The sequence below is a fragment of the Polistes canadensis genome, unplaced genomic scaffold, assembly GCF_001313835.1.
Source record: "Polistes canadensis isolate GaletaPanama2010 unplaced genomic scaffold, ASM131383v1 scaffold_332, whole genome shotgun sequence".
Lineage (NCBI taxonomy): Eukaryota > Metazoa > Arthropoda > Insecta > Hymenoptera > Vespidae > Polistes > Polistes canadensis.
The window spans coordinates 31,380-44,266 of NW_014569879.1; the positions used below are offsets into that span (position 1 = coordinate 31,380).

Below are 12,887 nucleotides of genomic sequence, written 5' to 3' on the forward strand. Positions count from 1 at the left end.
ATAGTAGTAGTAGTAGTAGTAGTAGTAGTAGTAGTAGTAGTAGTAGTAGTAGTAGTAGTAGTAGTAGTAGTAGTAGTAGTAGTAGTAGTAGTAGTAGTATTAATAGTAGTAGTAGTAGTAGTAGTAGTAGTAGTGTAGTGTAGTAGAACGGGGGTGGGAGGAAGGGTTGAAAGAGAAAGAGACAGACGTATACGCAGACACGACGTATCGAATGAGAGGAAGAGTGAGAGAGCAAGCAAGCTTGAAGAATCTGTATTGAAGAGAATGTGTGAGTGTGAGAGAGAGAGAGATAGAAGGGTTGGAGAAGGAGAGGGACGGATGGAAGAGAAAACAAGGGGTAGTGGTAACAAGGAGGACTGTGAGGGAGATGGAATCATCACGCAGAGGAGGTGGAAAGAATATATATGTATATGTGTGTTTGTGTTGGTGAGAAAGAGAGAGAGAGATAGAGAGATAGGAATTGCATCCTCGGCTAGCAGCCAGCCCAGACCCGGCCAAAATCGACCGGGTGTCGTCATTTCTGCGCATGCGTCAATGTTACCCAGGACTATCAACGTTGCTTCAATACCTGATTTTCCAAACCACCACCATCACCACCACCACCATCATCATCACCCCACCACCACCTCTTTTTCTACCTTGTCCCTCTTTCTCTATCACCGATTCTATTTCTCTCACTCACTCTATCTTTCGTTATGTTATAACGTTACGAATCCTCCAGCAACGTACTACTCCTCCTCTCTTTCTCGGTGAGCCTCACAACCACCCTCCAAACCCTCCCCCGCACTCCAACCTTCCTCATTTCAGCCCTCGCTCTTGTCTCCGTATTAATGACTACGATGGAAGTCGAAACATGTGCGTTATGCATTTGAAGATGCTCCGATTTTGATTTAACCATACGATTATCATTATCTTACGCTTTTTTTTTTTTTTGATCGTTGTGTCTCGTTTTTTTTTCTTTTTTTTTCTTTTTGCGATAGAAAAGTATTAAATGGTGGAGAGGAGGAGATCGTTTAGTCGTGGTGGTGGTTATGTTGGAAATTGTATTTTTTTGTTGTTTAATATTTCAATGGTTTTAGTAAGAGTGGATGTTGTTTTTTTATATTTATGATGTTGTTTATTATAGTACTCTGGATTTTAATCAATTTTTGATTATGGCAATAATGTTTTAGACATTTTTTAAATACAGATTAAATTGAATTTAATTGAAGCTTACAGAGAAAAATTTCTAGCATAAAAATATGGACAAATGATATTATTGCTAAGGTTTAAAATTAAATCTAAATTTCTCTACTTTTTAGGGACTTTCTCTTTACATAGTATGCCATAATGAAAAGGAACAAAAATACCGTGGGAATGCCACGGTAGAAAAACTTTTGAATAACAATATAAAATACGCGCGAAAGGAAAAATTTAATAAAATTTAATAATAACAATAAAAGAATAATTAAGTCATTTAGGAAAAATATCTTTGAAGATTTAAACACACACACACACACATATTAAAAACTAAGTACATCGTTTTACGTGTTTATATGATAAACAGCGTCAGTTATTGGATTTTTATTCAGAAGTTTTTTTTTTGTTTTCCTATATTTTCCTCGATTCATATACTTCAAAAGTATGGTTTAAATTTATTGGTATACATAAAAATTATATTGAAAAAGGATAAAATAATAACGGTACCATGTTAACAGATATACATTTCATTCCGAAGACTCGTTCAATACATTTTTCAAAAACTCCTTATCCATTTTTCAAATATATTTTTTACATTTATGTATCGTATCCGGTCAGTGATTGACTATTAGTGGTAAAGTTATTATCAAGAGTGGGGGAAAAAGATAGAGAGAGTGAAGGGGAAAATGTAATGTCCTGAAACGATTTTCAAGTGGTTCTGATACGTGCTTAGAAAGCACTTGTAGCTTGGAATAAAATGATTGGCATGAGTTAAAGATATTTCCACCATTTTCAAAATATCTTATTCTACCAACTTAACTATAACGTGATTTCGTATAATATCAAATGCTATGTGATACTTGAAAATGATCTAAAGTATTAGATTTTTATTTCCTTGCTTAAATTGTATAGTTTTCGCGTATCGATATTTCTCGATTTTTTCAAATCATGGTTATCGTATAGATTTGAACACATCAAAGTTGTTCACATTGTATTTAATCCTGACGTTGATATCGGCTATTTTATTTGATGTATATATTTTATCAAAGAAGAATTAAAAAAACAACAAAAATTACACCAGGTGTATGAAAAAGATGCACCAGGATTAAGCATTTATCGCAACAGTATTTGAATGATTGAAATAATTTGATTTTAAATGATAAACCCTAAGACAATAATAAACCAACAACTGTTAAACTATTATCCTTTAACTGCAACAACCAAATTAGCATTAAAACCTGTATCATCAACAATCATAATTAGAAATAAAACAACAAAATAGTAATGAACCGAGCATTTGGAAATAGTTTCCTTATATATATATATATATATATATATATATATACAAAAATACTATTATTGTATGTAAAGGATTAGTATTGACTTAATTTAGATTATTATTGTTGTTATAATGAACTTGCTGGTGTCCTAAATACATAGTTATTAATTGACGTTACTGCAGAAACCTTTAGAGGAAGGTCCACTCGGTGCCAGGAACATTCCTACTTCGTCATGGCAGAAGGAAAACTATGAGACGTTTAATTAACTCCCAGTGTTTCTAGAAAGACACTGAGAATTCAGATGCAAATGCTTATGACACGCCCATTGGACGACCCTTTTCTTCGATGTTCTCTATCTCTCTCTCTCTCTCTCTCTCTCTCTCTCTCTCTCTCTCTCTCTCTCTCTCTCTTTCTCTCTCTCTCTCTCTTTTTCTCTATCTTTCTTTCTCCATCTTCGACTAGACTTTGACGCGTGTTGTTCCAGTAGACTTAAATGAAAACTCTTTTGGTCCCTGTTTATNCTCTCTCTCTCTCTCTCTCTCTCTTTTTCTCTCTTTATCTCTCTTTATCTCTCTTTTTCGCAGACAGAGAAATCATCGACTGGTGCTGAGTCGACAAACTTCATCGAGAGCTTATGTTGAATTCCGTATCGGGGATTACGGATCGTTCCTCTTCGTATTGGGGTGCGTGTGTCCGTTTCGATATCGCAAAACGCTCGATTATTCGAAATGCCAATTATTTGTTAGATAAATGAAGATTCATTTTAAGATTGAAAGATAGAAAGAAATAAAACAAAAGAAACTAATTGAAACGAATAGAAACAAGAGGTTTCTTTCCCCCCCCCCTTTTCTTTTTCTCCCCCGTATAATATAATATAATTTTATTTTACATTAGGATTTATAATAAAAAATGTAATCGATAATTAATTACGTTGATTATTAACGTCATCTCGTAATACATAAATTACATAAAAAAAAACTTGACTTGACTATACGTTTTCGGAACAACCGACTATGATTCTTCTCTGTTAGATTTCTTGGGGGCATTGACGAGAAGGGAAAGAAAAATGAAAAAAATAGGAATATAAAGCTGGAGGGGGAGCTAAAGTTGGGGTGGGGGTAGTGGTATAGTAAAAAAAAAAAATTACTAAATCCTATCTGAATCAGTGGTCCATTGAACGGTGGTTTGATATCGTTGAAGGATATCTCTGTTCCTTTTGAAAGGAAACCCCCCGATGGATTCGAGAAAGCGCTGGGATTCGCAGTGCTAGACGATAAGTCTCGAATCAGGGTGGGTGAGGGTTCTTTTAGAAAGAAATGCTAAAAGAAGAAGAAGAAGAAGACGAAGAAGAAGACGAAGAAGAAGAAGGATAAAGTAAGAGAGAAAGGGATAAGGTTTATTCTGACAATACATTCGCTGAGTTGTGCTGACTGACAGACAGTTCCTGTCTACCAAATACTCGAGCAAAAGCTACACCTATCCCTTTGTGTATCGGTTTTCACCCTTCGATATGATTCAAACTACCCTTTTCTCTCTCTCTCTCTCTCTCTCTCTCTTATACTTTTTCTTTTTCTATTCCTATCTATCTTTATTTCCATTCTTTTCTGTTTGTGTGTTTGTTTGTTTTGCACGAATTAGTGCACGATTGTAAAGAAATATTAATATTACGTTTTTAATTGTGACCAATAAGTCGTTTTAAAGTTTTATTCATTTGTTCTTGAGACTCTTATTTTATATTTATTATTTTTTTTTTTATATTAAAAATATATATATTATAATTAATATAAAAAGAAAGTAATTATATAAGTCCTTTTTCTTTTTTGATAAAATTAATATTATCAAGTATTCGTTTGTATGGTGTGTATATTCATATTAATTTATGGCTGACATTTAAAATTTAATTTTAATTGCCTGTACGCGGGGGTCAAGGTTAAGGAAGATAGGAGGGGTTGTTAAAAGTGCAATAAAAAGGGTAATAAAAACAAGTAAGAAATTAATAAAATAGAATCACGAGGGATACTTGGTCTAAATTATTTCTCTTTTTTTCCTTATGAAAGATAAATAAAATGTTATTAGGTCGTGATTATTCGTGGTATCTCGGTTTTATCAATTTTCAAACATAGAGATAGAAATAGAGAGAAATAAACATAAATGTTCTTAAGAATACCCACTTGAACACAGAAAGAGAGAGAGAATGAGAATGGCATCAGAGAATGAGAGAATGAGAAAGGCATCAAATCTCTTGCAAAAGTTTCACAGAGAAAACCTATTAAAGAAAAAGTTTTAAACGAGACTTAAGAATAAAATCTCTCTCTCTCTTTCTTTTTTTCAATTTTTCTTTTTTTTTCTTTCTTTAATAAGAATTTTCGAGTGGAAGAGTTTAAAGTTATAAAGAAAGAGATATCGTTTTCCTACGATTTGTCAACGTTTAATTCGATAAACTTTTATTATATAATAATAAAACTATTAAGATATTCAATAGATACGATCTATTCGTTTAAAAATCAATATAATTTAGATTCGTTCTAAGTGTTATAATAATAAGAATTTGTTGTAAAATTTTATATAAATTTAATCGTTTCTTGGAAACATCTATTCCAATATTATTTATTGTTACATCACGCATTAAAAAAAAAACATTGTCGATGAATATTCCCACTCGTTAAAAAATACTATCAAAAATAAAATATAATATATCTATAAATAAAGAATAATAAATCTTTTTAGGAAAACCCCTTACAGTCATGAATAGTGTACACATAAATACACCCACTATCACCACCCCTTTTTACAATACATATAACCGATAATCGTTAAAAGGAATATATATATCAAGCAAAAGGTAGTTTGACGTATAATATAATATGTATGTATCGTCAAAGAGACACTCGGTATAACAAAGAGAAAGAGAAAGAAAGAAAGAGGATCTAGGGTCCCTAGGTAGGATGGACATCGGGCGCGTTTTGCGGTGACAGAGCGTGTCTGATGGAGGGTTGTCACGGTACGGGAGCACCCCTCTCAGAGTTCGATATTAAAGCTCTCCTAATATAAGAGCAAAAGCTCTCTCTCTCTCTTCCTCTCTCTGAAAAGCTCGATATGCTCGTCTCAAAGCTACCCCTCGAATCTCCATTCAACGAACCACCCACCAAACCATCCCAGGACAACACCCCCTTAAAACCTAGCGAGTGTTCGCGAGTATATATATACAGTCACGGACTTGCACACTTCCTACTGAACCCCCCTCCCCCTACTCCCCTAGCCTACGCTATTCTACGATTATGTCATGACTGCTGTACTACTACCAAACTCTCTTTACAATCACCTACACCCCTCTTATATCAACCCCTCTCCACCAGCCCCTAAACCTTCATCTTTAGCTTCCGTATCCATCTCACACGCGCCATTGACCACGAATACGCCCATCCGATAGGGCCCACGGAACTTCTCTTTCTCTTTCTCTTTCTTTCTTTTTTCTTTTTTCTTGTTCTACTGAAAAATCAAGTTATCTCCATTCTCCGTGCATCGTGACGCTTCAAATAAAGGGCGGCACTGTCTAGGGGTTGCCAACCCTCGCGTTTTTAGAGGACTCAAACTGTTCTTTCTTTATTTTTCTTTCCTTCTTTCTCTTACTTACTCTTATTTCATTTCTTTTTCTTTCTTATTTTAAATCTTATTTTTTGTTACTTAGAGATAAGAGAGATTAAACGAGTTGATGATGGTGATGGCGATGATACGTTTATGGGATAATCAGGTTTTTTTGGGTGGGGGGGATTAGTTTATTGCTGAGTAGTTTGCTTTTTTTTTTAGGGTTTTATAAAATTTGTATTATATTTAATTATTTTGATAAGCAAATATTCTCTTGACCGAGTTGATTGATATAGTCTAGTGTTAGAAATTTATTTTATTTTATAATAATCTATAAAATAATTTGTCTTTTTAAATAGCTGATCATGCTGTTTAATGGTCATCAATACAATGATCAGTTTATTATTGAATTTTTGTTTGTTTGTTTTGATATTGTAATCATTATGATTCCATTATGTTGATGGATTTATTTAATTTTTCGATTCAGGTAATTTATGTTGACCTAAACGATCATCAAAATCATTTTAATTGATACGTATTATAATAATTTAGACTTCAATTGATAATAATTAGACTGTACGGTCTAATATAACTTCACTGTTAAGTTTTTCTTTCTATTTTTGTTGAAAATTGTTGTGAGTATAGTTATGTTTATGATTTCGTTGTGTTGATAGTAATATTTTTAAAATATACAGATACATAATAATTGAAATGAAAACTTACGGTAAATCTTCTGCACCAAACGCTCAGCCATTTAATGTCTCGCAAACGTTTCCCCTGTGGTAACTTTAAAACAATGTCGGTATTGTCGTACGCCTTCAACACTGGTGGATCTCTGGGAAATAGACCAAAAAATTCGTGTTATCGCGTTTAATTATATTATGTACATATATATATTTGGTCTCGTGTTAATTTGAAATTGTTTATAATTAACATCGAAACGATAAAAATAAATTTTACAGACATTTTTGTATGCGTTTGTCAATAAAAAAAAATTAACTGATTAATCTAACAATTTTATTTGGATTCATTTTATAATGAAGGGTTACTTTATCAGAATTAAACAGTTGGTTGATTAATCAAAAAAGAAAAAAAGAACAAACAAATTAAACCATGGAACAGTGGGAACTTTGATCTAACTTATCTAAGATAAACTTTAAACGATTTAACAAACTTTAATCATTTTCATTGACGGACGTAGGTGTTAAAAGCAAATATCTTTGGATGAACCAAAGGAAGGATAACACAAAATGAAGTTGCGGATGCGGTCGGAGGATATATTTAACAAAAGGTTCGAAGTTTAAAGGAATTGAAAAGACAAAGGTAACAGTTGATGATGATTTTACAAAGGTTTCGTACGATCTTGTCAACATTGATTTATTTTTTGTTTTTTCTTTCAATTTCTCGATTCCCTTCTTTAAACATTTTAACCTTCCTGGTCCTAGGTTCAGTACTTTTCAACTGTCCTTGTATAAAGCTCAAAACTTTTCAACTTACCAGTGTGTATTAGGTTCTCAGAACTTTTTGTTTTATTGGAAATTATTGTATACTGAATTTGACTACTTTTGCACAGTGTAAAATTAATAAAACTTTGATATAATGTTATGTTAATGATAGCAATAGTAATAGTAGTCATAGTGTCATAATGGTATTGATAGTAGTGATTATCAATGTGGTGATGTTAGTTGAAGTTAGTAGTAGTAAACTAACATAAGTCATAGTTGTATATTAATAGTAATAGTAATAGTGTTGAGCAAACGCGATAGTCTGTAACCAACGAACGTTATGAAACTTAAAGAACTTGTTGTGTTCGGGTAGCATAGAACCTAGAAGGAAAAGTGTGGCATATATACTTGTGTTGAATAGAAATATATACATATATATATATATATATATATATATAGAAGAGAAGATAGAGATGGGTAGAGGGGAATTGGGGAAATTGTAAGAAGTGGGGGAGGAAGAGGGGAGGTATTTCAAAAGGGAAACGGATAGAGGGACGAACCGGACGAATGAATTGCGAGTTGGGGACGCTAGCAGTTAATAAAACGGGAATTATACGCCGATCTCGTCCGGATTTCGTTTCTGCGAGCACTTTATTACGCTCCGAATCATCAACCTTATGCAACTCTTACATATACGTCCTCGCGCGTGTCCTTATGTTTCGATGATGAAGAATAAAATAAAAAAAAAGAAGAAGAAAAAGAAGTTAAGATCCTATGTAGAATTGTGTGTAATAAGTTCATTTTTCTATTTCAACTAATTATTCCTTAAAATAGATTATTTTACTGTTTTTTTCTTTTATTTTGTAATATCTTTGTTTCTCTTATACGCGTATTGGATTTAAGAATTTTAGAATATTAAAGAAAAAAGAAAAAAGAAAAGGGGGATATTAATTAAAATGTAAGTTTGATTATGGTGTTAACAAAAAGTAAAGAATATTATTTAGGATTAATTAAATGTTTCCAAGTGGATTAAGAAAAGTCTTTAGGAGAAAAGTTTAACAAAATCCTATTTCTTATTTGCGATGTTTGTCGATTTCCTTGTATTTTTTTTTAAATAACACACACACACACACACACACACCGTATACTCGTAATACGTGAAAAAAAAAGAAAACAAAAAAAAGGATTGTTAACTTTGTCGGATTATTTAACGATTTGATTGAAATTTGTAAAACATAAGATTACCTGCCCTTGTAATCTTCAGGATAAGGTACGATGTAACCATTAGGGCTTGGTCTAGAACTGTTACCGACCCAAAAATATGCATCTGGACCCGTACCATCATAAGAGAATCCTTTTATGAATATCGTAGTGTCATCTGCGGCGTATATAATCCCTTTGATACCGTGAGCATATTTTGCGAACGAACCGATCTCTCTTCCATAATAATTAGTTCCATTTCTTGCCTGTCCTGAAATCATAAAATTAATAATCAAAAATTAAATCATTATTTTTAATTGAAATTACAATCTCATAAAATCCAAACTCGCCGCGTTGTTACCTTTCTTCTCGTGCATACATGCATACATACATACATACATACATACATATGAGATGTAATAAATATGTTTGTATATTATTTACGAATTAAATAGTACACAAATTCGTGAACAACTAAACGCCCGTTTCAAATTCACGCAACCACCAACCCTACCCCATCCCACCCTCTCCTCTCCCCATTTCACCCCGTCACAACACCCCACCGGTGGAAATAACGCATCGTCAATTTAATACAAAAGTGGATAGAATGAAGTTAACACGATAAAAGGGGGGAAGCCAACTCTATAATGATTTGCATGAATATTTCATTTCATTTGGTTATACGAATATCTTCTCGTGTAATAAAGGCTTTGTATCCTTGCAAATAGTCTCAACGGATTTTATATTAATCTTTTATATTAACACTCATTATATTAATATTTAATATATTTTTATCAATTATGTAGAAATGTTCGTAATAACAGAATAATCATTTTCGTCATGAACTTTTGCATTTGGAAATGAAAAATTTGTTCTATGCGTGTAAGCTTAAAACTTTATATCAACTATCAACTTCGACCAATTTAAATACCTATAGTTTTTTAATTGCATACAATTTTTTTTATTAATACCCTTACGTAATATTATTTTAATATATTAATTTTTTTCTACTTTCGTTTCTTTTTTTTTTTTTCGTTTCCTATTGTATTTCTATTTCTTCCTGCAATCAAGAGGATTATTCAAAGGGACAATCAACGCAAGGATCACGCGACACACACGTTCGCATGTCGATTTACAATGAAACCAGCTTGGACGATAATTAACGCTTCGTTCATGTCGGTCTTTATCTAAAATGCATGGTCAAAGCTTTTAGACCACCCTTCTATTCTTTCCTCTTCACCCCCACTTTCCCTTATACCATCGTTTGAATAACGCTAGTCGACACCGATCGACTATTTCGTCTGTGTTTTTTTTCTTTTTTCTTTTTTTCTTTTTTTTTTTAGTCTTAACCCCATCCCCCTTCGATATTTTATTTATTTCGTTTTAGAAAATTTTCGACAAGGCTTAACATTTTTACTGATGGCATCTATCATCATTTGAAAAGAAATATCATATGTCAGATTATTTATTTTCTATTTAAAATGTATATACATATATGAATTGTGTGTGTGCGTGTGTAATATTTTCTTACTAAATTTATTTCAGAAAATAGAAAATGCATTTTATCAATTCATAACATTAAAATTATTTAAAATATCTAGTATAATGATTTTAATTTAATATATATAATAAAAACAAATATATTCTAAATTATTATAATAATTATATATTTTCGTATTACGTAATTTGTTAAATAGGCACATACAAAGATTTTCACAAATTTTCGACTAAAAAAAAAAGAAAACTCGCAACATTTTTGTGAACACATTTAATTCCCGTTTAATTATGTATATATAATATTAATATTTAAAAATATTTTATACGATCTATTAAGTAAAACATCATTTGAAATGAATAAATATAAAGAAAAATGTGATTAGAAATTAGTTGAGGATGAATTAAAAAAAAAAAAGAAAAAGAAGAAAATAAAAAAAAAGAAAAGACGAAAAAAAAATAAGGAAGAGGTACGCTAATCAACCGGCATCCCTTCTCGTGTTCGGTCTTTAGCCAAAAGTCATAGACGAGGCTTTTAGTTCACCCTCGCCCTTCGAATCTACCCTTCTCTCTTTTTTTTTCCATTTACCCCGTTCGTTGGTGATCACCGTTGTCAACCAAACCGTGCTCTTGAAAAACGACTCGCACTTTACCACTACTTCTTACTTAAACGTATTCTACCATCCCTTGTGTCATCTTTTTCTTTCCTTTAAAAAAAAAAATTCCGTTCCCCGTTTCGTCCCCACCCTTCTTCTTCATTTATAAAAGGAACATGGGGTAGGTGGTGGTGATGGTGGTGGTAGTGGAAGTGTGCAGGATATTACGTTGATGTGACACTGAACGCAATGATCGCTATCTGCTTGGTCATGCGGGGGTGTCTAACCACCCCTATGTAGTTTAATACACACACACACGTAATATACAACGTGGCCCACGTAAAATGGTACCAAACGTCTTCATCGTTATCACTGTGTGTCTATTGAATTTTAATATATATTTTTTTTCCTTTAAACCTTCCTTTTTTTCTTTTTTTTTTTTTTTAAATTAGATAGTAACTTTCAATACAATTAATATAAATCGCGTGAACTATGAAGTTATAAGTTTGGCAGGTAGGTTACAACGGTTCTTTGATTGAAAATTAAAATTATAACAGAACCATAATTAAAAGTTGATGAATCTAATGAATATACCATTCATTACATTTCGAACATCAATTATTATCTCCGCTATCGATAATATACAATGAATTTTATAATATATAATGTTACGTTATATTGATTATTAATATTAAGAACAAATATTTTGACTGTAACGTATGCAAATAATTATGCATCAATAGCAACGCATATTCGTCTTAATGTTGAATCATTTTGAATTATTTAAAACATACGTTGTTCTTCGTATCTCTTTGATGGTAAATGTATTTATTCGTTGCGTTTTTATCCTGCGTGTTCAAACGCGGTTAATAAAACAAAGTAACTATGTAAATTGTTTTTGAATTAGAACACTTTGATGTTGGTTTATTTTACGAGGGATAACACGAAACAATCCAAATAATCGAATAAACTTTTTTAAAATAAAAAAAAAAAAGAAGAAGAGAAGAAAAGTTAAATAAATATATTTTGAAAATGTCGAGTTTTCAAAGTTAATGGTGCCTATTATTAATCATAGACATTTAATTTTAATATGATCCCATAAGGACAAATGACTACATTTACTTACACATACCTAGACTCATATGTAACAAATACTGGCACGATTATGTGTCGGTGTGAAACGTGTAGTAACCAACAGCATGTTAAACTACCCCTGACTGGTGCCTAAACCGTCTTCCCTTTTATTATGGGTTCCGACGGTTATTGGATTGTACCATGCTATTTGTTGACTGCCACGCTAATGGATCCATAATCACCGCGACGAATTAACGCGTTAGGAAAGCCCTAAGAAAAGGGCTGCCTTATTTGAAATATTTTAAATACGATTCTTTATCTATTTATTCTACTTTTATTTCGGATCTTTCATTTGTTCGTTAAATTTTTTGTGATATATACAATATTTAGAGAAAAGTTTTAATAATGATCAAAAATTGTTCTGATCATCCTAATTTAATTCTGTTGCCCTAAAGAAGGATTGATTTGCTTGAAAGAAAATTTGTTATTTATTCGTTGAGTGTTCACCATTTGGTTCCCGAGTTCTTGGATGATTTTTATAGGACAATTTTATGATACGTAAACGGTTGATTTTAATGAGTGTTATTTAATCTGATCACCCGTTATATTATGATGTATTAAATTCATCATACTCCTCGTGATGTGTGTGTCCATTTTCAGTCGATTGTTATTTGTTGTTTTTTCTATAACGCATCCCATTCTTTTCTGAGTTTTCGAATAATGTCAATTCTATATCTGATACCAGATTATGCATACATTTTTCTGATCATTTGTTACGGGTCTATTGAACTCCCAATGATACTCAACTCATTCATTACGATGACCATTTCGTTTTCAAACTGATTTATATTTCAATTTTTATATTATATTGCGTCGGAGTTGCGTTTATTTTTAAATTAATTGCATTTACCATTCCAGGAATCTCTCTCTCAAATTGTGTATATAGCCCAGTCAATAAGAGGTGAAGGAAAAACTTTCAGGTAGAAGTTCTCGACAGTTTGATACAAAGGTAATTCGACGTCGCTGAATCGAAT

At 32.1% G+C, this 12,887-nt stretch overlaps 1 protein-coding gene across 1 annotated transcript in view; it reads right to left on the reverse strand.

Annotated features, from left to right (window-relative positions):
• The window catches only part of LOC106791702 (protein Skeletor, isoforms B/C), a gene marked incomplete in the record, with an annotated part of 48,534 nt that overhangs the window by 16,788 nt on the left and 18,859 nt on the right, over window positions 1-12,887 (reverse strand). Inside the window, 2 exon segments of the mRNA XM_014757561.1 lie at window positions 6,768-6,879; window positions 8,735-8,960. Coding sequence (XP_014613047.1) covers window positions 6,768-6,879; window positions 8,735-8,960 — 338 coding nt within the window.